At 47.0% G+C, this 25,695-nt stretch overlaps 1 protein-coding gene across 16 annotated transcripts in view; it reads left to right on the top strand.

Moving 5' to 3' along the window:
- The window catches only part of DGKD (diacylglycerol kinase delta), a 111,790-nt gene that overhangs the window by 51,830 nt on the left and 34,265 nt on the right, over positions 1-25,695 (top strand). For 14 of the 16 annotated variants that reach the window (XR_003435149.1, XM_027118078.1, XM_027118013.1 and 11 more), the window contains 6 exons: positions 21,807-21,911; positions 22,166-22,298; positions 23,083-23,189; positions 23,516-23,641; positions 23,791-23,893; positions 24,573-24,735. Coding sequence is in view for 15 of the 16 variants with exons in the window: in XM_027118078.1 (XP_026973879.1) it covers positions 21,807-21,911; positions 22,166-22,298; positions 23,083-23,189; positions 23,516-23,641; positions 23,791-23,893; positions 24,573-24,735 (737 nt within the window). In the remaining variant the exon portion in view is untranslated. Of the gene's footprint in view, positions 1-9,222; positions 9,324-12,860; positions 12,942-21,806; positions 21,912-22,165; positions 22,299-23,082; positions 23,190-23,515; positions 23,642-23,790; positions 23,894-24,572; positions 24,736-25,695 lie in introns of those variants that run through there. The other 2 variants (XM_027118068.1, XM_027118031.1) reach the window with 2 other exon arrangements.

The following is a 25,695-nucleotide window of genomic DNA, read 5'->3' as shown; positions in this document are numbered from 1 at the left end:
AATCACACCAAGGAATAGATTAGGTATTTGTTGTTCCCAAAGCTGTAAGTGCTGGCTTTCCTGGGCACTGCCAGTTTACACACCCTGTTGTAGATGAGTTAACACTTGTCAATTATTTTTAGCACCCACTTGCAGAAATTTCCTGGCTTTGATGATAAACCCTCTGGTCATCTAGTCATTTAGAGAAAGGTTCAACCCTGTAATTTAAAGAATATTCTAGTGCACTAAGATATATTAGCATTAAAAATATTTTTATAGCTTACTTGAGGCCTAATTGCTGTACAATGAACTGCAGTGTTACAGCTTTATGAGTTTCTCTCTCACACACACACACACACGGATGTGCGCGCGCACACACACACATACCTGTTGAAACTGTCGCCACAGTCAGAATAACAAACATTTCCATCCCCCTGAAAATTTCCTTGTAATCCATTCTCTCTCCATATCCCTCCTCAGGCAAACAAGGATCTCTTTTCTGTCTTTGTAGATTAGTTTGCATTTTTTAGAATTCTGTATAAATTGAATAACGGTAGTGTGTCCTTTTTTTTTTTTAATGTCTGGCTTCTTTGGCGTAGCATAATGATTTTGAAGTTTTCCATTTTGGGTGTATCAGTAATTTGTTTTTTTTCCCCAATTTGTTGATCCATTTACCTGTGGCGGCCATTCAAGGAGTTCCCAGTTTGGAGCTAATGCAGACAAAGCTGCCACGAACATTCGTATACACGTCTTTGTGTGGACATATGTTTTCATTTCCCTTGGGTAAAAACTTACTAGCAGAATTGCTGGGTCATATAGTAGGCGCTATGTTTAACTTTTCAAGAAACTGCTCAGCTGTTTTGCAGAGTGCTTGGAAGTTTACATTCTCACCAATAGTGCATGAAAGTTCCAGTTTTCCACATCCTCACCAGTACTTGGTGTGGTCAGTCTTTTTATATTATCTTTTTATTTTACATGTCCTAATAGGTATATAGTAGTGTCTCATTGTGGTTTTAATTTCCATTCCCCGATGACAAATGATGTCAGCATCTATTCATGTACTTATAGACTATTTGTATGTCTTCTTCTGTGAAGCATATGGTAGAATCATCTGTCCATTTTTGTACTGACTTGTTTGTCTTATTATTGAGTTGTAAGAGCTCTTTATATATTCTGGATATTCGTCTGTGATATATGTGTTATGAATGTTTTTCTTGTTCTGGCTTGCCTTTTTCTTAATGGCATTTGTAGAAGAATGGAGTCTTTGGTGAAATTTGTGTTCTATCCAAGAAACCCTTTCTACCTCAGCATTGCAAAGATTTTTCTTCTAGAAGTTTTGCAGTTTTAGGTTTTACAGTTAGGATTATGGTTAAATTTTATGTATAATGTGAGGTAAGAGTGATGTTCATTTTTTTTCCCCCATATGGATGTTCAGTTGTTCCAGCAGCATTTGTTGAAGAGACTTTCCTTTCCACATTGAATTACTTTGACACCTTTGTCACAAGTCAGTTGACCATATATTTGTAAATCTATCTCCAGGCTTTCTATTCTGTTCCGTTGATCTATGTCTGCCCCTATCCTAACTCCATACTTTCTTGATTACTGTTACTTTACAGTAAGTGTTGAAATCAGACTCAAGCCCTCTTAACTCTGTTTTTCTTTCTTAAAATTGCTTTGGTTATTCAAAACCCTTCGCATTTTTATGTAAATAAAAATTAATTGGTCAGTTCCTATTTAAAAAGGGCCTGCTGGAATCTTGACTGAGGTTGCATTGAATCTATAAATCAGTTTGGAGGGAATTGATGTGTAAATAACATTGGGTTTTCCCATGAACATGATATATCTCTGTATTTATTTAGGTCTTCTTTAATTTCTCCCAGCAAAGTTTTGTAGTTTTCAGTAGTAGTTTTGTAGTTTTCAGATATCTTTTTTTTTTTTTTTTTGTGGTACATGGGCCTCTCACTGTTGTGGCCTCTCTCATTGCGGAGCACAGGCTCCGGACGCGAAGGCTCGGTGGCCATGGCTCACGGGCCCAGCCACTCCGCAGCATGTGGGATCTTCCCGGACCGGGGTGCGAACCCGTGTCCCCTGCATTGGCAGGCGGACTCTCAACCACTGCACCAGCAGGGAAGCCCTTTCAGATACCTTTAATGTCTTTTCTTAGATTAATTTCTGTGTAGTTTGTTTTTTGTGCCTATTAAATAAATTAAATAGAAATATTTTCCAATTGTTTGCTGCAAACAATGGCTTTTGTGGTCTTGGAAAATAACTTCATAGTTCTAGTAGTTGTTGTAGATTCCCCAGAAATTTCTATGTAAGCAGTCATATCATCTGCAAAGTAGGGACAGCTTTATGTCCTTCTGACCCAAATGCCTTATATTTCTTTTTCTTGTCTCATTGCAAAAGCTTGGACTGCCAGTGCAATGTTGAATAGAAGGAGTGAAAGCAGAAATCCTTTCATTTCTTTGAGTCTTAACAGGAAACAGTTAAGCTCTTCACTGTTAAGTATGATGTTAGCTGTAGGCTTTTTTAGGTAGCCTCTATCACTTTGAGGATTTTCCTGTTTGTTGAGAATATTTGTTATGAATGGGTGTTGAATTTCATCAGATGCTTTTCTGGTATCTGTTGAAGTGATCATATGGATTTTCTCCTTTATTATGTTAAAAGGAGAAATGAAATTGACTGATTTTCCAACGTTAAACCAACCTCGCATTCCTGGGATAAACCCTGTTTCCTCATGATGTATTATCCTTTTACTTATTATTGGATTCAGTTTGCTGTTATTTTGTTAGGGGTTTTTGCATCTCTATCTGTGAGAGATACTGATCTGTAATCTTTTTGTTTTTGTCAGGTTTTGGCACTTAGAGTAAGCTGGCTTTATAAAACATGTAAGCTAGCATTATAAAACGAGGAGGATCATTGTTCCTCCCTCTGTTTTCTGATACAGTTTGGTGTTACTTCTTTCTTAAATTTTTGCTAAACTTACCAGTGAAACTAGGTGTGGATCTCTCTATTTGGGAAGGTTTTCGATAATACCTTTTGAAATTTTTGATAATAAATTAAATTTTTAAATGGATATAGGCTCCTCCGGTTTTTTGTTTCTTGTCTACATTGACATTTTACGTACTCCTTTTCCCCTCCAATTTCTCTCTGTTGGAGGGAGAGGTGTCAACTTCTCTAGAGAAGGGATGTCCTGGGCTTGCTGACTCTCTCCATTCTAGCACCCTGAGACATGCTGGCACAAAGTAGGCGTTCTAGAAATATTTGTTGGGTTGATTGGTTTGTTGTTGCTGTGTCTCCATCCCTCGGCATCTCTGTGAAACTTCTCGCTCCTCCATCCACATGGGACTGTGTCATAGCTGTGTCATGACAAGGGGAGGTGGCTCCTGAGTCAGGCCAGCTGGCCTCGGCTGACCGCATGCCTTGCGCTTCCACTGCAGCTGTCCAGATACATGGGGATGTGTCCACAGCTCTGGTAGACAGACCCTCTGAGTCAGGGCTTGCCGAGGGAAGAAATATCTTCAACCTTTTTCTGTCTTGGGTTTTTTTTTTTTTTTTAAATGTTAAATCCTGTGGTTGGAATTACTTCTTTTCATTTTTGAAATATACTTGAAATACCAGAGGAATATAGGAAGCTTGGTCAGAGGAAAGGGGTAAACTGTCTAAAGTTGAGGGGGAGTGGTTGTAGGTGAGGGGGGATTATCCTGAAAGTCACCTTGCCTGTGACCTACCTGCCCGGCTGGGATGGGTCTGAGATGCCCTGTCCTGGGCTGCTTACTAGTGACAGCCCTGGACTGAGTACATTAGTCAGGGAGTGAGAGAGAGCACGTGGTCTGGACTGGGCATCTCTGAGAGGACATGAGCGCTGTGGCTGTGTACTCCATTCAGGTCCTGGCACTGGAAGGGGGTCTAGTGCTCACGCCCCCCTTTGCATCTTAGGGTCTGGGTCTTTGTGCGCCTACAGTGCAGCTACAGAGGTTGGGTGTGGGAACCGGGGCTCCCTTGGCAGAACTGGGAGCTGAGAACAAGGGCTGTGCTTCTCAGGGTCCTGTCTCCATCCTGGGTCTAGATTTGAAGGACACGGCCTGCCGTGTTAGTTAGAGTGCCGCATCCACGTGCCAGCCGGCACAGCTCCCCTGAGCCCCAAGGTCGGTGGGCACTTCATCCCTCCAGGAGGGAGCTCCACAGGCCACGATGTGCCCTGGACACGTGTTGGCCATCTTCTTCTGGTCCTGGCTCTGCCTCCTACAAGCTGTGTGGCCTTGGGGAGCTACCTTCCCTCTCTGGGCATCCGTCGCCTAGTGTGTGACATGGGGTTAGAACAGATGGTTGTCCCGTCACGGGCACTTGTGCAAGTCTGTGACCTCACCTTCCGGCTGAACCCAAGCAGGACCACGTGATGGCTGTGAGTTGTGCGCGAAGCAGCTCAGGTCCAGCCGTCCTCACCTCGTCTCCTCCTCCAGCTTTGCTTCATACCATCAAATTGGAAACCTTCACGTTGTGGTGTTTACTTTTTTAATGCAGTGGTAACATGTCTGAAGACATTTTCCTTAGAATCAGTTCTGAGAGGAGGAGTTACCACCCCTTTCATTGCCTGGGGGTGGTGGTGGTGAGGCCATCTCACTGCCAGGGTCCCCACCCAAGGGGACTGGGGAGGGGCTGAAAGGACCCACACCTCGGTTTCTTCTCCTGCTGGCCTAGTCCTTTGCTGGGAGCAAAACTTGAGAGCATCCTCACGTATGTAGCAGTGTGACCTCAGCGTGAGATGTGGTCATTTTCCCAGACCTTTTATCTCCCAGAGTGAGTCACAGTAAGGTCAGAGAACCTGGGAATCCTCAACCCACTGGGTAAACTGCATTGAAATAGTCCAGATAAAATGGGGGAGGGGGTGTTAGGGGAGATTTGCAGAAGTATATATTGTTGTGGTAGTTTTCACTTTGTAAGGTTTTTCATCCTACATTGCTTAGTAAGTGTGAGCATATAAACACAGTTTTCAGAGGTGACCCTTCATGTTAAGGGCAAGTGTTCCATTCCGTCATTATTTATTGAGTGCGTACTATCTGCCAGGCACTCAGGGATTCCTCTGGGAACAGAGCAGAGACCCCCTCCTTCGAGGAACCAGAGTCAGAAAAGGGACAAGGTGCAAATTCCATCTTTTATGCAGCAAATTGCATTTAACACCTTCACATCAAATTCTTTTGTTTTTTTTTTAAACAGTTTTGAATTGAAGTGTAGTTGATTTACAGTGTTGTGTTAGTTTCAGGTGTACAGCAAAGTGATTCAGTTATACATATTGACATATATCCATTCTTTTTCAGATTCTTTTCCATTGTAGGTTGTTACGGGATATTGAATATAGTCCCCTGTGCTATACAGTAGGTCCTTGTTATTTATCTCTCTTATATATAGCAAATTCTCTTTATGTTCCTCCTAAGATGTATGGAATGACGTATATCAGAGGTCAGCAGCAAAGTTCTCTAAAGGGCCAGGCATTTCAGGCCTTGGCGGCTGTTGGGTCTTTGTGGCTGTCTGCAGCAGCCAGAGACAGTACGTAAATGAACAGGTGTGGCTGTGTTCTAATAAAACTTTATTTCAAGAACAGGTGGCAGGCCAAAGTTTGCCCAGCCCTGATGGAAGTCGTCAGATTTGATTTGTGGTGTCATTATTTCAGCCTTACTGTTACTCTGTTAAATCAGGCTCCCTTGGTGCTGCTGCCATTTGAGTGGACAGTTTTCAGTTCTCATGTAACGAAGTAAATCAAGTTCTTTACCTGGAGCGTGAAGAAGGCTCAGTCTCTGTGCCATGGTTTTCTTCTCTGTGTGATGATAGAGATGGTAGTCTTAATTCAGTTTAGGTCTGGGGTATTTAACAGAAAACCCAGGTGACAGTGGTTTAAATACGGCAGAGGTTTGTTTTTTTCTCCTTGAAAAGACTAGGGCCCAGCAGGCTTAGCCAGTCTGGAGCCCCACAGTCGGCAGGGTCTCAGGGCCCCTCCCGGGGGCCAAATGCCAGGAGCAGGGGCCGCAAGGAGCGGGCGGGCAGAGGCTGCCACTGTGTCATCCTCTCAAAGAGCTTTCCTGGGAGGTCCCCCACCAGCCCCAGCACGTCAGCTTGTGTACCTCTTTTGTGTCCCTAGGTCAGGGGCGGTGGAACGTGCTCTGTGAGCTAGGCCGAGCTAGGGGCCATCAGGAACAGCAAGGTCAGTTCGTGAGGAAGAAGGGAAAATGCTAGTTGTGTAGGCAACTAGTAGTTTTTGTCCCAGATGTTGATTTTGTAGGAAAAAAGAAACATAGATAATTTAAAAATACCCCTTACTGTAGACATTTTGGAAGATACAGAAAACCAGAAGGAAAAGAAAAAAACCTGAGGTGTCAACTTCCAGTTTTCCAGCCTATGTGTGTCCCTTCCTTGAAATATATATATTTTAAACACAGAAGTGTAATATAAACATGCCCTTTAATAAATTCTTTGTAAACCTTGTTTTTTCCTTCGGTGTTTTGTTTGTTTCTGGCGGCATGGCATGCTGCCTGGTAGCTAGTCTGTGGTTTACTTAACAAACAGCCTGAGATCAGCTCATCAGTAAAGATGTGCACAAGACTTTGTCCCAGGGACGGACACCTGGCGAGTCAGCAGATGCAGGTGTTCTTACCTCAGGCCACTTTGCTCTTGGAAGTCTGACTGCCTAATCAGCTTGACCTTCAGTGATCAGAAAAGTGCATGGCAGGCAGACCTTGGACTATAGAGGTTGCTATGCGTCTCCTCCCCTCCCCTCCCCTCCCCTCCCCTCCCCTTGATAGTTGCTAACTGTACGGTTACTGTGGATACACCTGGGTATATGCAGATTTATCGTCAAATAATCCCAGAGGAAAACAGATAAATTGTGACAGCCTGGTGGCCTCTAGATTAGATTGCCAAGGCACTCCCATTCCACTCCCTCCATCCTCACATCCCTTCAGGACCCACTGCCAGGGTACTTTGGTTTAGAGTTCGTTATCACTGGGATAATAATAATTCTAGGTGTTTGAGCTAATCGTTCCTTTTGTGCAGTAACCAAGAGGGAGATGCAGTTAAAGTCCTTTCTGCTGTGGTGTGTTTCCGTAACAAAAAGTGTACTGACCCAGCGGCCAGCCAGGGAGGAGCACAGACCTGCCCTCGAGGCCTGCAGGCTCTGCCTGCAACTTGCTTATTGAGTCTTGGTCTCTGTGCGCTTTGCCTGTCTCTGGTCTGTAACTCAGCTGCAGCAGCTTCCATCCATGAAGCTCCTTCATTTTTTTCAAAAGTAAAGTTCTATATTTACTGTAGTATTTCCTTATGTACTTTAAAGTTTGTACAGTACTAGTGTTTTTATTAAGATTCTCGTTCTGTTAACGCTTGGCTACAGCATTGCCTAGGTTTTGAGTGGTCTGCTCCAGCTCATCCTTTCCCACGAGGCTTAAAATTTTTATTGTGCACTTTTGTAGAATGTGAGGATTTTCAGCAACTCAAATTTTACATTATAGCAAAAACACCTGTAATGTTTTACCAGTGCTCAGATTGTTCTTTTATTCGGTTTTTTATACAAATAGCCCATTCCTTATAAATAATTAAGCACACATAACCAAAATGAACAATAAACACTCAGTAGTCTTATCACTGAGATCATAGATGCAAACACTGTTGTAGAGCCCTGTGGTTCTCAAACATGGGCGGGACTAAGGAGTGGGGAGGTGAGGTTCGCCCACAGAAGGACATTTGGCAGTTGGAGACGTTGTGGCGTGTGACACCTAGGTGAGGGTGAGGGCATGCTACTGGCGTGTTCAAGGATGCTGTTCAGCATCCTCCAGTGCTGTGGGGGACAGTCCCTGCAACAAAGAATTATTGGGCCCAGAGGGTCAGTAGTGCTGGGGTTCAGAGACCTTGATATAGACATAGATTTAGGCATTTTCCTGTGAATATCAGTACATACACTTCAGTTTTTACAAAAAATCGGACCAATTATGCATACTAATTTGTAGCCTGCTTTTAAAATTTATTATCTTATGAACATCTCTGTACATAAATGTGCACTGTCGTCGCCCTTTTTAAAATTGGCTAAATGGTATCCCACCGTATGAAACGTCATTATTTATGTATTTCACCACTCCCCAGTTTTTGGAGATCTAGGCTGTTTTTAGCGTTTTGCTATTGGAGGCGTGTTAGATTTTGTTTGTTTGTATTTTGCCTTCTGCTCGCCGTCTCCTGTTTCCCGCCTCTGGGGCACCACCCCCATACCTGGGTGCCCTTCGTGGGCCATGGTACCCCTCCCCCCAGGGTGCCCCCCACCCTGCCACCCTGCTCAGGGCCGCCTCTCATCTCCAAGGTTTCCCTCACGTTGAACACATTTCAAAGCTAATGAAGCACCGTTGAAATGTTGAATCGATGAGTAACTTGAAATACTGTCATCCCATTTCAGTTGTAGGTATAACTTTTACTTTTTGCTTCATCTTACTTTTTGTTCCTTTTGAAAAATCTGTCTTCTGGTAAGTTACATGTGAGTTTGACCTGTGGCCCAGTTGGCTTTGCTCCCTGCCTGGGCGTCCTGCAGTCCCTGTGGCCAGTGTCCTCAGGAGGGCTGGCAGGTGGGCAGGGAAGAGGGTGCTTGGCTTTGACTGAATGCCTTGGGCCCCCGGGTAGGTCAAGTAGCAGTGGTGGTGGGGACCCCTCTTTGCCCCCAAAGCTGCCCTGTGACTGGAGGTGAGGTGCAGCTTCAGAGAGGAGGGTGTCCCATCAGCAGTCGAGGCCTGGTTCCTCTCTGGAGGGCAGATGCGGGGCGGGGAGCCTTGGTGTCTGGACCAGCATCCTGGGCTGCTTTCCCACAGGGCCCTCCAGGAGCTTGTTTGCGTGGTGGTGTCTATTTTTGTGTTTCGTATGATACCGTGTGAGGAAGTCCCTTGTCTACGCACATCCCAGCTGTCGTGAATAGTTTGTATATCGGGGCTTCCAGGTGGGGATTGTGTATGGCGAACTCAGTGTTTCGGGCAGCATCGGAACGGCAGGACGTGAGTAACAGGAAGTGACAGAAATGACTGAGCGTGCCAGATGCTTATTCTTGGCCACCTTTCCAAGCCCCGTGGACCGGGGAGCTATATTTAGCCGAGTATTTCCAGGTTCCTAACCCTGTGTGGACACGGCCCCTTTGCTCCTCTTTGGGTCGGTGGCTAAACTGCGCCGTGCTGATGGGCTTCTCTGCGTCTCTGGTCTACTTTGGTGACCCACAGGTTCTTGCCCATCGGCTTTAAAACTTGAGTTTTGTTTTTGCTGGGCCGCTTCAATTCTGATCCATTTTGAGCAGTTGGAAAACGTTCTGAAAGAGGGAAGAGTGGAAGGTAAGAGTTCCAGGTGATGGTGGGTGATGAGGCTGTGGGAAGCTGCGTGGGGAAGAAGTTAAAATTATAAGGATTTAGAATGAAGTAAGTGGAGTGAATTGTAGGTTATTTTAAGTACCTCTAGAGGGCTGATTTATGTCTTCTGTTTCTTGGAAGCAGAAGGCTGGGATTTTTAAAGCCATAGGCTTGGTGGTGTGACTTCACCCACATGCTAGAAATGCTCTTTGGTCACCACCTGGCCGAGTAGAAAGCCTGCAGGTCGGATAAGCTTCTCGGTGATGAATTCCTGTTGTCTGAGCTTTGTCACAGGAGAAGTTTCACCCAGATCCCCAAGTACCACGGAGCCTCAAGTAGTCTGCCCGTAGATGCGGGTGATTTTTGCCCAGTGGCGTCAGATGGCGCTTCAGGCACGTGTTGACCAGATGCCCCCATGGGCTGCTGGGTGTCTCTTGTACCCAGGTGTCTGCTGTGACTGCCGTCTCTCTGTGGGAGCAGCTGGGGAGCCAGCCTTTTGCTCTCATCGTTGCCTCACATGCCCTGAGCTGTGCTGGCCTTCGGACCAGCGCCTTCCTGCTGGAGGACAGCAGGTGACAGCTCCAGGCACGAACAGCAATAACGGCCTCTCTCATTCACCGGGGCCGTGACCCTGAGGTTAAGAAGCTGAGGACTAGAGGGACAAGGCATCTGTCCCAATGTCCCTCTGATGGCTCAGTCTGTTGTAACTGCTGTGCTGTACTGTCCTCTCTCCACACCTCTCATTCTATCACTGGGCTTACTGAGCTCGCTTGGCCTTTGAGCAGCAGGATGTGTGTCTCTGTGTGCTTTGAGAATCCTCAAAAAGGAATTTTCTGGGGTTTGATGTTAGCTTCTGGTAGCTGCCACCCCAGTGGTTGACCAGGGGGTGTGTTGGGAGAGAAGGTTTTTTTTTGGTCTCTAAAAGCTTCGTTCTGAGCCGTCCAGCCAGCGCGCCTCCCCCTTTCTCCCTTCATAAAGCATCAACTTCATTTTCACACACTCAGCCAGCTCTTTTAGGATTCAGAAATCTACTTTGAGATAAGAAATTTGAGAGGCAAATTAGGAACAGTTGTGTCTGCTATGAAGTGCATGGCAGCCAGCAGAGGTGGGCGGGGAGTGTGACTGCCACGCGAGTGCCCGGAGGGGGGCGTTCTGTGTGGTGAGTGAATGAACGCATGATCGCCAAGTTCAGGCTGCTGGAGATTCCCCGGTTTTACCAGCAGAATCTGTCTGCAGGCTGACACAATTCCCTTCTGTGGGGCTAAGCTATAACCACAAGGCAAACTATAAATTTATACTGTAAACCATAAGTACAGTAAATTGTACGTACTCTGTATGTGTGTGTGTAAATACTATAAACTATAAGTACAAAACATAGTGTATGTCTCTAGCCCTAGCTTGGATATTTTAGCATATTTTTGTGCCAAAACATTTAACATTTTAAAAAATTATTAAATATTTCAGGCATTCAAAAAGTAACATAGTGAACAACTGTGTACACTTCCCAGCCCGAGAAAGAAACATTATGGATGTACTTGGAGTCCTTTATATTCCCTTTCTTATCCCGTTCCCTTCCTGCCCTCCCTCCCCTGAGGTCACCCCCATTCTGAGTTTGCGGTTTATCATTTGTTTGCGTCCTTTTTTATACTTTCTCTACTCATATATGTAGGTATAAACAATACATAGTATTGTTTAATCAGTTTAAAAACTTCTAATAAATGGTGTCACACTACACATCTCCTGCAGCTTGCTTTTTTCTCACCCAGTATTGCGTTTCTGAATTTTATCCATGTGCATACATTCATCTTTAGTTAAGTGGTTCAAGGTTTAAAATGACAGATTCCTGATTTCTAGAATTAAATCAGAATTTCCAGGGAGTGGGACATGAGCCTCAGAACTTTTCGCAGGTACAGTGAGTTGAGGCTCACGATGCTCCAGGGTTGTTTTCGTGGCTTACATTGGGGTCCAGTGTATGACGTGTCCCACTGTCGACTTGTTTTCCCCGATTTCAGCCTTGCAGACAGCGCTGCCGGGAACAGTCTTATACTAGTCTTCCTGGGCACACAGCACGAGTTTCTTTAGAGTGTGCTTCTAAGGGTAGAATTGCCAGGTGTGCACGTCTTTAGCTTGATGAGATATTGTCAAACTGCTCTGCAAAACTTTAAATTTTTTAAGCGACCCGCCAACAGTGGTAACTTGTGAGTGATGTTATTTCCTTTTATAATGTAGCCAGGCTGATGGCAAGGTGATGAAGTCTCATGAACGAGATAAAATCTTGGCCATGCCCAGCGTCTGGATAGACACCCCAAGCCCAGCACGTCCAGAATTGCACTGCTGCCCCCCACCCCCGACCCCGGCTCCCAGCTGCCGAGCCGGCTCAGAGCCTTCCCCTCCCAGGGTGGCGGCCTCTCCCCCGCTGTTCCAGGGGTCTTTGTGGCTCCTGTCTGTACATTCTGTCAGGAAACCCCTTGTCTTCAGGAGGCGTCAGAGTCCCGCTCTCCCCTCCCCTTCATCTCTTGATGGGATTGCTGAGCACGCTCCCACAAGGTTTCCCGACTTCTGCCCTACCTGCTACGCCCAGTTTTCAATAATGCAACCAGAACGATGCTTTTTAAACCCAAGTCAGATGTCAGCCTTCTGCTCAAAAGCTCCACGGCCCCCATTTCACTGGGGCTAAAAGCCAGAGCTCTTACAGGTGCCCCCAGGGCACTCTGGGCCCTGTCGCTTCTCCAGGCTGCCCGGCCTCTCTCCCCAGCGACCTCTCTCCCCGGCTCACTCGCTCCAGCCACTGGCCGCGCTCCTGCTTCAGGCTCTTCTCTTCCACACCCTTCCAGTCTTTTCCAGTGAGGCCTACCTCAGTCTCCTGACCTCCTTCTTCTGGTCTCTCTCCTCTCCCCATAGACTTTATCACCAGTACTACTCTCTGTGCTATATAATTTACTTCTTTATTATAGTATTTATTTCCTGTCTGAATTTGAATGTAAGCTCCAGGGGAACAGGGATCTTGTCTGTTTGTTGGAACGGAAGAGTGACTGATTTTATTTCTGAGAAGAAAGGAAGAATTTGGAACCTCCAGATGAGGGTTGAGCGTGGGAGAGGAGGTGAGGTTGAGGCCTCCGGGGGTGGCAGGCAGTTGGTGGGAGGACTTGTTTTGGTGTGTGCGTGGGCCTGTCCGGTGGGCAGTGGGATCTGTGGGTCTGGAGCGGCGGGGCAGCTTGTCTTGAGGGTGTTTCTGGTTGCTCCCGGAGAGTACCTGCTGTCTGCGGGCGTTGGGGCCGGCCCACCCCAGAAGTACAGAGCTGTTTGCAGGCAGGACTGAGGTTCACAGCTGACATAAGGTGTGGCTTCACTGATTTCTCAAGCACTGTTGTGTACAGAAGCGAGTCCTGCCATTTCCGGTGCTCTGTCTTGTGCAGGTGTGACTACCAGCCCAAGTGTCACAGCCGGAAAACAGCGAGCACTGTGACCCTCATGTCACGTGGGGAGGACCCAATTTCGTTTTCTTTGAGATTATGTACCCAGGGTGTGTCCGCATATTTCCTTGGCAAATCAGATGTGAATTGCATGAGTTTGTGCCACCTACAAATAAAGGACTTTAGCAAGGTAAGATTATACTTTTAATCAGTGCTGAGTGAGACCACACGTGCCCCTGTTCTTAAGAAATACAGCGTTGTTCTGAATGCTTAACGTTTAATTTAAACATATTAGTTATTAGAAAACGTTGATTGTGGTTACTTATTTTTAATTAAACCTTTTAGTTCGAGATCATTGTAGATTCACATGGAATTGAAATAATACAGAGATCCGTTGTGTCCTCTACCCAGTTCCGTCCGTTGGTAACATCTTGCAAAACTAAAGTAAAATATCACAGCCAGGAAGTTGATATCGGTGCTGTTAGGATCCAGGTTTCCACCCCACAAGGATCCCCTGCTTGTCCTTTTATAGCCACACCCACTCCCGTTCTTATCCCCGGGCAACCATCAATCTGTTCTGTATGTCTGTAATTTTGTTATCTCAAGAATGTTCTGTAAATGGGATCAGGTAGTATGTAACCTTTCGGGATTGGCTTTTTCACCCAGCAGATCTCTTTGGAGATCCCTGCAGGTTACTGTGTGTATGATAGTTTCTTTTTATACAGAGTGGTGTTTCATGGAATGGGTGTGCCACTGTGAGTTTAATCATTTACCACTGAAGGACATCTGGGTTGTTTCCAGGTTTTGGTGCTTATCAATAAAGCTGCTATAAACGTTCATGGACAGGTTTTTTGTGTGAACATAGGTCTTCATTTCTTGGGAGAAATGCCCAAGAGTTGTAATCCCAGGGTTGTCTTGTAGTTTCATGTTTGGTTTTTAAAGAAACTGCCGAACTGTTTTTCAGAGCGGCTGTACATTCCCCCCAGTATGCGCCAGTTTCTGGACATCTTCATTTGGTGGTGTCACTTTTTTCTTTCAGCCATTCTCGTAGGTGTATAGTCATATTGTGATTTTAATCAGCATTTCCTGAATGGCTGTTGATGTTGAATTTGCCTCTGTATACCCTCTGACACTGTGGGGATGTGGCTGGCAGGGGTGAAAGTCCCTACCTGGTGTTCTCTGGGCAACACGTGGCCGATGCTGGAGCCTTATTGCTGCCTTCGTGGTGGGCGTGGGGGCCGCAGTTTCCGTTTGGCTGGAGTAGAGTGGTTATTGGCTGCTCTCCCACTGTTGATTCTGCCTTGTTAGGCTCCCCTTTCCTGGAGCCATGGCCGGAGAGGGCAGGCTTTTGGTGAGCTTTTAAATTCTTTCTGTACTCCTTGGTGTTTCTGGCTGGGCTTCTTCAGCTCCATGTTTAGGATGTCAGGGGCAAACAGAGACCCGAGAGAACTCAGTGCCTTGTCATTCCTCAGGCCCTCTTCTCTCCACCCTTCAGAGGCTTTGCATATTTTTTTATATCTAAGTCCAGGGTTTTAGCTGTACTTAGCCAGAGGAATAAGGAAAAGTATGTCTAACCGGAATCAGAAGTCTGCTGGTTACTCTTATTATTTTTGGATCTGTGAAATCTGATGACCCAAGGCTGCATGTCTGCCCTGCCTGCTTGCCCTGCTTGTTGTGGCCTTCGGCCCATCCCAGGCTCAGGGCCTCACATTTATTACTGCTAAGGTGGTTTGGCTTGGCCTGTAGTCCCAGCGTGACAAAGTTTGCAGGAGCTCCATCTTTTTGTCATTTAAGGTCTCATTTACAAATGAGAGGCACATCCAAATCCGTGGTGAGGAATTGCTGGACGGGACTTTGCTGGTGAATCATGGATCGCCCTTGTCATCGTCCCCCAGATCGTATTTCTCCACCCTCTATTTTGAACTCTTGGGAAACCTGGTTGGAGTGGGAGGGGCAGCGGTCGGGTGACTCAGTGAGATGTCCGTGTCATCCTTGCACTGATCCTCCAGGCCAGTATTCCTGTCAAAAAGGAAATGCAACGCACCAGACGTTGCCTGCTCCGAGTGAGCCTAGGAGAGCTCTTGGCGACTGCCGGTTCCTTCCCTGCATTCAGCCCCTCCATTCCTGGCATCGCTCACATGGCAGTCTTGCCTGGAATCCAGGTGGGGACCCGCTGCCCAGGGTCCTGGCCCCCTGCTTCATTACTTGTGGGACTTGGGGCAAGTCACTCGGCAGGCCTCAGTTTCCTCTCCTGATAACCTCCTGCATCACGTGGTGGGGAAGCTGGGACAAGCAGACACCTGTCAACACCTAGCAGATTTCCCAGCATTGCCAAGCGCCCGGCCAAGGGGAGCTGCTGCTGACATCTTCTTGGTTGCTTCCCTGTCCTGTCCGCTCCTGTGTGTGTAACTCAAGCGTCCACCTTCTCCATTGAGACATCATATCTGTGTGTTTCCAGCATGTCTCCTTTTTCTCCTTGATTTCTCAAAGATCACTGCCCGGGGTTTAGTAACCTCCCCGGCTAATTCTTCCCAGGACATTGGAAGATACTTGTCTGACTTGGGTGTCTTAGATTCATTTAGAGTATCTAGCATTTTCTCATATTTCCAGGAAGATCATTTCTATGAAAGGATGGGAACAAAAATTAATAAGGAAAAAATATAGAACTTAAAAAGTTCTTTGTTTTGTTTTTAGCATATATTATAAACTTAAGACTTTATTTTTAAAATAATTATAATGAATACATGCACAAGGTAAAGAGCTCAAAAGGATGAAAGGTATAAAGTAAGTTTCCCAGCCCCTCAGAAGCCCCCTCCCAGAGGTGACTAAGTTACTTTTTCCTGTACACCCAGACTATTCCTGCAGTTTGTTTTGAGCACTTAACAATGTATCTTAGAGGCTGATCCCTGTAAGGGCATGAAGAGTAAGTAGCTTCAGTCTGTTTAAGGCTGTGTAGGCTGCCGATATATGAAGGTGCCATGATTTATGTCGCCAGCATCCTACCAGTCATACCTTGATCAGTATTTCAGTTGTTCCTTTTGTCTTTACAGTGAACTTTCATGAATTACCTCGTATACACTCCATGTCAGTGCTCCTGAAGGCATATTTGTAGAAGCACTATTGCTATGACAAAGATGTATATTTTAAAGTTTGCTAGATTTCACCAGATGTTCTCTGTAGGAGTTTATTTATTTACACTTTGATGTATGAGACTCAACAGAGCAGGTTATCAAACTTGTGTAGGTAAAAAATAGGTATCTTGTAATTTTAAGTTGCATTTATCTTATGAGTAAGGCTGACCACTTTCCCTGTGTTTAAGATCTGTCCACTATTTTAATATAGCTCTGCCAGTCTCTCATGTTCGTGTATACACTTCTGTCTTCTTTTGCCTCTCTTGTGCATTTAGTTTTCTAAACAGACTTTATCCAAGGGTCTGGGTAGCTATGCCGTTTGTCTTTTTTTTTTTTTTTTTTTTTTTGGTGCGGGGTGCTGTGTTGGGTCTTCGTTGCCACGCGCAGCTTCCTCTAGCTGCGGCGGGCGGGGGCTGCTCTTCGTTGCAGTGCGCAGGCTTCGCATCGCGGTGGCTTCTCTTGTTGTGGAGCGTGGGCTCTAGGCGCGCGGGCTTCAGTAGCAGCACGCAGGCTCAGTAGTTGTGGCACGTGGGCCCTAAAGTGCGCGGGCTTCAGTAGTTGCGACACCTGGGCTCAGTGGTTGCGGTGCGCAGGCTCTAGGGTGCGTGGGCTTCAGTAGTTGTGACTCACGGCCTCAGTAGTTGTGGCGCACGGCCTCAGTAGTTGTGGCTCGTGGACTCTAGAGCGCAGGCTCAGTAGTTGTGGCGCACGGGCTTAGTTGCTCTGCGGCATGTGGGATCTTCCCGGGCTGGGACACGAACCCGTGTCCCCTGCATCGGCAGGCGGGCTCTCAACCACTGCGCCACCAGGGAAGCCCTACTTTTTTTTTTTTTTTTTAACTTTGTACGTGCATAATGAACTTATATGAATAGTATATATATATTTTTGTGTCTGGCTTCTTTCAGCATTGTAAAACTCATCACATTATTACATGTAGCAATAGGTGGTTCATTCTCATTGCTCTGCAGTATTCCATTGTACTAATACATTATAGGTTATTTATCCACTTTACCCATGCAGGGCATTTGGGTTGTGTCTAGTACGGGCCTCTTAAGAGTAGTGATGCCATGAAGTCCTTGTCTGTGTCTCGACGAGAAGGAGATATGTTTGTATTTCTGTTGGGCCGATGGGTGGAATTGCTGAGCCACAGGGTGACTATACCAACTTGCATTCCCACCAGAACCGCATGAGAGTTCTGGTTGCTCTGCATCGTCGCCAGCACTCCATACTGTCTTTTGACACTGAGCGCTTTTTTTAGCTCAGCCACCATGAAAGGTGTACCACATGGGGGGTTTTAATTTCTGCTTCCCAGATGACTAATCAAGTTGGGCACCTTTTCATGTCCCTTATTGGTGACTTGTGAAATAAGTGTTGTGAGATAACCGTTGAAGTCTTTTGTCCGTTTTCCTGTTAGTTGGTCTGCTTCTCTTCTTACTGACTTTTAAGTTTTTCTACCTCAGGAGAATTCCAGCAAGTGTCTAAGAATTCAGATCTGTTTATTGTGCTTCTGGCCTCCTCAGAGGATTATGTGAGAAATACTTCCACTGTTTTCTCTGCTCTTCCTCTGGGATACCCTTTCTGTTTCATTCATGTTCTGACTTCAGGGTGTGTGGTGTGCTTTCACTCTTGAGTTTGTGGGTTTCCACGTGGCTGGCTGTCTTCTCGCCCCATCGTATTCCTCTGCTCCGTCTCTTAATACCACGTCTGCTTATTCCAGTCATGGACCTAGCCCGCTGAATCTCTGTGCTGTCACTGATTTGTTCTAAGTTCACGTTATTACCCTACTTTTAATTTGCATTTACCTTCTAAGTTCATTGAGTTGTGTGAACTGTTTCTTACCATATAAATTTGCTTGAAAAATTTAGAGTATCTTTTAGTCTCTAAAGTCTTTTCTGTGTGAAGGCTAGGATTTGGAGATAGTTCTAGCTTTTTCGCACCATTCCTTGGTTTCTAGGAGTTACAGTATTGGCTGCAGCCCAAACAAAGGGACACTCTTATTATTCCTTAGGGCATCTCCCCTGAATCCTGCCTTCTTCCTGCCTCGGACTCATCCAACACCTGCTTCTCTCCTGGGTCCTGTCCTGCCCGCTGTGTCTCCAGAACCAAGGGGTTCATTCAGTAGGCAGTCCTGTCCAAGGCTTCTCTCTCAGAAACAGCCTCCCCTCTCCCTTCCTCCTGAGGAGACCCTCCCAGCCTCATCTCTCCCATGAAGCTTCCCCAGGGCTGGAGGACTCTTGAGGAGCTTGCAGGCGACCAAAGGGAGGCGGAGCCTCCAAGGGAGTGGAGTGATGAGCCGTCTTGTGGGCAACTAAGAAATACGGCTTCTGTCTCAAGGTGGCAGGGCGTGGTCGGAGAGAAGCAGAGGTTGATTTTTATTTGATGGGTGTCCTCTGTGATGATTCTCATGATCGGGAGGTGGACTCTTGGCACCAGAATGGTCTCAGGGAGATTTGCCCACATGAAAAGCCATCTTTTAGTTCCATCAAAGAGAAAATACCCTAAGGTCAGGACCTAGAGCCTGAAGTAGCACCAAGAGTAATGGCGGTGGGGTGTTTACGTACGAGGCGCTGTTCTCAGCACCTTCCGTGGTCCCTGCCCCACACTTCACAGCACCGCTAGGATGTGACAGCACCATTAATAGTGCCGGTTTTCAGGTGAGCAAGTGGAGGCACAGGCAGCTGCTCCACGTTACACATCTCACAGGGCTTCAGACCAGGGGTGTGTTGGGCCCCCTGCTGGGTCCTGTGCACATTTGGCCCCGTTCAGTCCCGTGACAACCCTGGCAGGTGACTTCTAACACCTCTCCTTTTCCAGAAGGGAAACGTTTCCCAAACAGTCAGTGGCCAGGTGGGATTCTGTCTGAGGTATCTTCAAACAGGCGCAAGAGTTTAAACAAAGAAGGCTGAAAACCAGGTTCTTGGACATTCATCTGTTGGTCAAGACCTAAAATAGGATGGGCATAAAAAAATCTCATTGTTCTCTTCTGTAGATATCATAGTAACTCCTAATAAATCCCTGAGTTATGCAAAATAAATGTACTATCTTTCTGTAACTGTATTTATTATGCTCATAAAAATGTTCAAGTATGAAAACTCACCCTGGAGTGAATTATAAAGAAGTGTTTGCTGAGATCTTGTAGACTTACAGATGCTGATGAAAATTCCTTATGCACCAACCCCAGGCCATTGGCGGTTGCCAGGCTGCCATGGCCTTCCGTGACCACCTGGTCCAGAGCACCCACCAGCCCCCTTGCACATGACCCGCTTCCTGTCAGTGTCTGAAATTGTTTTGTGGTTTGTCTGTCTCTCCTCAGTGCAAGTTCTGTGTGAGTAGGAACCTTGCCTGTCATGGCCTTGGGAGCCCATGTCCAGAGCAGACACTTGGCCTGCGTCTGCTGGGAGGGTGGGGTACAACCGCCTGCCGTGCTCTCCAGGAGTGAAAGAGCAGCTCCCACCACCTGACCCCAGGAGGGTGCGGCTGCTCCAGGCCTCTGTGTTCTGTCTTTCTGTCTCCCTGCACCCTCTCCTAGGCTTACCTCTTTTACACCCAGCCTGGTCCCTACGTGGAATTATCGTGGTTACCCCGGTTGTGGAAGAATGAACAGCACCGTGCATTTGTGACCCAGTTCTATTTACCCCCTTCTGTGATTAAGCTTTGTAGGTAGTTTATGGAAATCACGGAAGAGATAATCTATAAAATACTATTTCTAAATTTTCTGAGCCAGAAACATGATCATCTAATAACTTAAGTTGGGTATTCCTAAATTGGATCTTTCTATATAAATTAAAGCTCTAAAATGGGCAAACATCTAAAAGTTAAATAACGTATTTTATAGGTGAATCCATGAGGAAGCAGACATTTTCCTAACACTGCTGGTGGGAATGCGAAATGGTACAAACCCACTGGAGGGAAATTTGGCGATAGCAGCAAAATTACGTATGCATTTATTCTTTGTCAGGGCAGTTCTACTTCTAGGAATTTATTCCAGAAATACCCCAGTAAAAAAATGAAAAGATCCACGTAAAGGCTGTTCATTGTGCTGCTGTTCGAAATAGCAAAGGATTTTCAGTAACATAGACCTTCCGTGAACAGGGACTGGTTGAACAGACTCTGGTGCTTCTATGCAGTGGAGCACCAGGCAGCTGTTGGAAGAATAAGGAATCGCGGTCTTTTGCTAAGGAGTGATGGCCAGGATGTGTGCAGCTGACCCTTGAACAGCGCAGAGGTCAGGGACCCTGACCCTCCGCGCAGTTGGAAATCCAGGTATAATTTATAATCGGCCCTCCTTTGCCGCGGTTCTTCCCTAGCCATGGTTCACATCTGTGGATTTAGCCAACCATGTGTCATGGAATATTTGCTGTTGGAAAAAACCTGCGTGTAAGTGGACCCTTGTAGTTCAAACCTGTGCTGTTCAAGGGCCAACTGTGATTAAATTAAAAAAGCAGAGAGTGGACAGAAGGGTCTGTGGTATGCTACTGTTTTGAAAAGAGAGAATATGAATATATACATGTATTTGCATGTATCTTACAAATGGGAGGATAAACCATACTTGTATTTAGTTTTCAAGCTGCCTTTCGGGAAGGGAGGGAACTAGGATGAGGGACACATAAAATCAATGCCTTATTTTGTCAGTTTGACTTTGGGACCATGTAGCTATTTTACAGCATTATAAAAATAATTAGGTAAAAGGTTTTGACTTAAAAAAATTTTGATAGACATTGTCAAATTTTTCTCTAAAAGGTTTATACTCTGTTTCCCTCCTATGAGTACTTGAAGAGAACTCTCTTCTCTCACACCTTTTCCAACACTGGATTATTGTCTCTAAGAACTGTGCCAATCTGATAGGTGAAAAATAGTTTGCTGTTTTCATTTGTGCTCCCCAGTGATGAGAGTGATTAAGCATCTTTTCATTCCTTTATTAGCCATTTTGTATTTCTTTTGTGAAATGCAAGTTCATAGCCTTTTTTTCTATTGATTTATAAAATCTCTATATGTTGTAGGTATAATTTTCATTTGTTGATTATTACCAGATTCATGACCTCATTTCTAGTTAAATTGTTCAGGCCTGACTGTAGTAGCTGGTTGTTGTTCTGTTGTCATACAGTAAAAGGTTTTTTTAAAAGAACATTTATGTATGATAGGCTTGAAATGCACAGGAAATTCCTACAGTAACTGTGGATCAGACTTCCCTAAACTGTTCAAGTGCTACGTGTCAGCTTGTGAGCTCTTTGGTGCAATGGAAACTGTGTTTTCTTTTCCTTTAAAAAAAATTGCTGGTACTTTCCTGGCGGTGCAGTGGTTAAGAATCCGCCTGCCAATGCAGGGGACACGGGTTCGAGCCCTGGTCCGGGAAGATCCCACGTGCTGCAGAGCAACTAAGCCCATGTGCCCCAACTACTGAGCCTGCTCTCTAGAGCCCGCGAGCCACAACTACTGAGCCCATGCACCACAACTACTGAAGCCCGTGCGCCTTGAACCCGTGCTCCACAACAAAGAGAAACCACCGCAATGAGAAGCCCGTGCACTGCAAGGAAGAGTAGCCCCTGCTTGCTGCAACTAGAGAAAGCCCACATGCAGCAGTGACGAGCCAACGCAGCAATAAATAAATAAACGAATAAATAAAATTGCCTATGGCTGATTACCGTGTCTCAGTAGTAGATAGTTGGTAAATGTCCACTTGAGTTGATTTTGGTGAATCTGTAATCTAAATTTGATTGTCTTTTTGGTTTGAGATTGTTCTTGCCTTTTAATGACCCATGATAACCATCTTTATGTTCTGTTCAATTGAATACCTGAATGAAACAGTACTTTTTCATGAAAAAAGAAAGTATATAGTGAAGGTAGGTTTTTAAAAAGTTTTCATAGTTGCTAGCATTTGTCTTCTGCTCATGGACATGTTGCATGTTTCTTGTTTCTTTCTCTAGGTCATCACTCCATGTAGGAAACTCATCCTATGTGCAGATAACAGAAAAGAGATGGAAGACTGGATCGCAGCGCTGAAGACGGTCCAGAGCAGGGAGCACTTTGAGGTTAGGGGAGGAAGCCCTCCCTTTTTGTCACCCTCCCCCTTGTATTCTGCCATATGAATGTCCCCCATGCTGGGCCGTTATGGTCTGGAGCTCACTTTCTCAGCGTGCTCCTTGCAAACTTAAGGCTTGTTGCTCATCTTTGGGCCATCGGGCAGTGACCCTGTCTGATTTCTTATTGAATCTCGTCCAAGTTACTGTGTTTAGGGAGGTCAGAGGGTTGCCTCATCTTTGCCATCTTTGTTCTTTGTTTGCAGCCTACCCAGTACAGCATGGACCACTTCTCAGGGATGCACAACTGGTACGCCTGCTCCCACGCGAGGCCCACCTACTGCAATGTGTGCCGAGAGGCTCTGTCTGGGGTCACGTCCCACGGACTGTCCTGTGAAGGTACGAACGATGAGTTTCCCGCTGGGAAAAGTGGCCTGAGGTTTGACATGACAGAGCCTTAGGAATCCAAGCACAGTCCCCTCAGGTCAGTCAGGAGTAGAGTGGCTTGTATGACTCCACCCTTGTTTACTGTGCCTGCTCAGGAGTCTTTGATAAATTGTTATTTGTAGTAACGGAACAAAGTAAAAAGAAGGGAATTGGTAGTAATGAGACACAAAGAGGAAACCTAGAGGACACAGGGAAAAAGGAGTTAAAGTCTCTCTCAGCCCCTCTCTGGGTAAATGGTCCTCCAGATCTAGAGGATAGAGCCCTGGGCTTGGGCAGGAGCAGAGAGAGGTGGACCGTGGCCCCGGGCCCAGTTCCCACCTGCCGCCTGATGTCGTACAGCCTGTGAGCTTAAGAATGGTTTTTACAATTTTAAAAGGTTGAAAAATATCAAAAGAAGGCAACTGTTTTGTGACGCAGAAAATCCCGTGAAACTTAAATTTCAGTGTCCGTATGTGAAGTGTGGCCACGGCGGCCCTTGTGCTGCGGGGACAGAGCCGAATGGTTGGCCCGTGGAGCCTGAGCTGCTTTGTCTCCGGCCCTTCACAGAAAGCCTGCCGCCCCCTGGCCAGGCTGGATGCCTGGTCTCCCCGTGAGCAGTCTCTGCACGCATCCTGGTGGTTTCGTTTATGAGTAAACTAACCATATATGTTGGTTCCCAACTTTCCCAGGAGAGCAGGGCAGTCCACCCCAGACCATGGCCGCAGCTCCGAGGGTTAACGTGTTCATTCTCTCACAGTGTGTAAGTTTAAGGCCCACAAACGCTGTGCTGTGCGTGCGACCAGTAACTGCAAGTGGACCACGCTGGCCTCCATCGGGAAGGACATCATCGAGGACGAGGACGGGGTATGCCCGGGGACCCTGCACGGCCCTCCTAGCACCGGGGCGAGAGGCACGCCCACCACCTCCCGCCTGTGCTCAAGTTTCTTTCTTGAGGACAGTGAGGGCAGGGTTTCCCTTGGTTGGTTACGCTGGTGTCTGGAGGCCCTGAGCTCTGGCCAGTCCCTGTGAGTTGTGGATGCCGGCAGGGAGCAGTGGGCTGGACAGGGCTCTGCAGACCCTGCCCCACCCCCTCGTGGAATTCATTTTGGAGCATTTTTGCCTGAGGGTCCCCTTGGCCTGCGTGGAGGCTGTGAGGACGCCCCCGGTGCATGTCTCTGTGTGGCTTGCAGATCGCCATGCCTCACCAGTGGCTGGAGGGGAACCTGCCCGTGAGCGCCAAGTGCACAGTGTGTGACAAGACCTGTGGCAGCGTGCTGCGTCTTCAGGACTGGCGCTGCCTCTGGTGCAAGGCCATGGTGAGCGAGCACAGCTGCTGGGCAAATGCCAGATGGGCACAGGCCGGCCGGGTCCGAGAGCATAGCTCCTGCAGCGGCAGGGCTGGGGAGAGCTCTGGGGTGTGGGAGGGATGCCGGCGCCCCCTGTGACGAGCGGGTCCGTGTTCCAGGTGCACACGGCGTGTAAAGAATCCTTACTGACCAAGTGCCCGCTGGGCCTGTGCAAAGTGTCGGTCATCCCGCCCACCGCTCTCAACAGCATCGATTCTGATGGTGGGTACCACACGCTCTCCCGTCTCAGCCATTTCCTCGTGCTTCCTTCTCCAGGCCTTCTCCCCTCCCCCGCTCTGGAATTGGTTATGTCAGTGATTTTGAGATGCGGTCGGGAAGAGGTCAGGCCCAGCCACTGTGGGGAGAGGAGAGGAGGTGATGAACAGTGTCCTGACAGCTGGGCTTCTGGGCACCTTGGACTCAAGGCCAGGACCTTACTTGAAGGTGGGTCCATTGGCTGTTGAGTAGAAACCGAGTCTAAGATGCTTCTCCGTCTTTGACGTGGGCTGTCCGTCAACTAGGCTCGTCTAGTAGCTGATATTACACGCTCTTCCGCCTCTGCGCTCGCTTGTCCAGATGGTACACGATGATGCATATTAACAAGTGTTGGTGGGAACTTGGGAACCGGGGCACGTGTCTCAGGAAGTCACCTCTGCTAGATTGAGAGCAGTGTCTGACACTTAGAGTCCTGCAAAGGTGAGGTCAGACCAGATGAGGACTCACTTCCCTCTACACGGGGGATGGTGTTGTGGAAACGTGGATTAATGTCTTGCTGGTTTCCTGGGTGTGTATGTGTAAGTTGTAGGTCCCACGGGGGGTGTCTACTTGGTACACGGTTGAGGGCGCCCTGTCTTTCGTGGCTTTCAGATTTTCTTGTGTCCTTTTCCATCCTCACACCCAGGCTTCTGGAAGGCCACGTGTCCTCCATCCTGCACGAGTCCATTGTTGGTCTTCGTCAATTCAAAAAGTGGGGACAACCAGGGTGTGAAGTTCCTCAGAAGATTTAAGCAGCTGCTGAACCCTGCCCAGGTCTTTGACCTCATGAATGGAGGACCACACCTTGGGTAGGAAGCTTGTAAAATATATCTTTCTTGGAGTTTAAAAAGCGTTTGAAGAAAATGCGTGCTTATTTAAAGATTCAAAGATACAGAAAATTTAAAATAGGAAATAAAAGTTACCCTTCCCAAATTCCACTGGCAGAGGTGTCCACTCTGAATGTTTCATAGAGTTGTGTGTCCTTCCAACATTCCAGTGTGTGTTTCAGTCGTGTGCACACACAGACTTTGAAACCAGGTGGGGGCCTAGGTTACCTGCCCTTGTGCGGTGTGCTTTTTATGGGTGTCAGCCGACAGCAGTGTGGATGTGTTCTGATGTCAGTAGTTACAGATCTGCCTCATTTTTTTGAACGGCTGCTTAGTATCGAGTAGGAAGCTTTTCTCCAGTGAGGCCAAAAGGGAGATTTTTCATTTTAGAGGGCACTTGAGTTTACTTAAGTTGCAGGTGCCATGACATGCAGATGTGCAAGGCCCCGTGTATCTGGCAAAGTAAGAGACCTGATGTGCGCTTTCTAGTTTTATACGATCCAGAGGTTTGTGGAAAACGTTTGCTTTTGTAAATTCTGGCATTTGAACCAACTCCTTCCCCGTTTGGAAGCACCGGCTCCAGGTGGGAGCTCTGCGAGCCTCGTGGCGCGTGTGGGAGGTGGTGTAGGATGTTTGCAGCGGACAGTGCCCGCAGAGCCTGCTCTCTGGGGTGGGGGTGGGGGTGGGGTGTGCTCCTGGGAGGTTCCCTGGAGGGTGTTGGTTTTGGAGCTGGGTGCTCCTGTGACCTGAGCCTGGGTCTGGTTGGAGAGACCTGCTGTTGGAGAATGGTCACCGGCGGCAGCTCTCTAGCCTGTTTCCTTGGTGACAGCACCCCCTTCCCTGGAGGTGCCCTGCGGGGATGCACCAGACAGGTGCAGGCCGCTGCTCCCCGAGGTGCCAGGGATGTTGGAGGAATGCCACGAAGGGGTGTTGGGCAGGGCG

This window comes from Aethalodelphis obliquidens, unplaced genomic scaffold (genome assembly GCF_003676395.1).
Source record: "Aethalodelphis obliquidens isolate GAN/ISIS:26980383/991018 unplaced genomic scaffold, ASM367639v1 scaffold2, whole genome shotgun sequence".
Taxonomy (NCBI): Eukaryota; Metazoa; Chordata; class Mammalia; order Artiodactyla; family Delphinidae; genus Aethalodelphis; species Aethalodelphis obliquidens.
The sequence above is the reverse complement of the archived record's forward strand: the minus strand, read 5'-3'. Positions and strand labels throughout refer to the sequence as shown.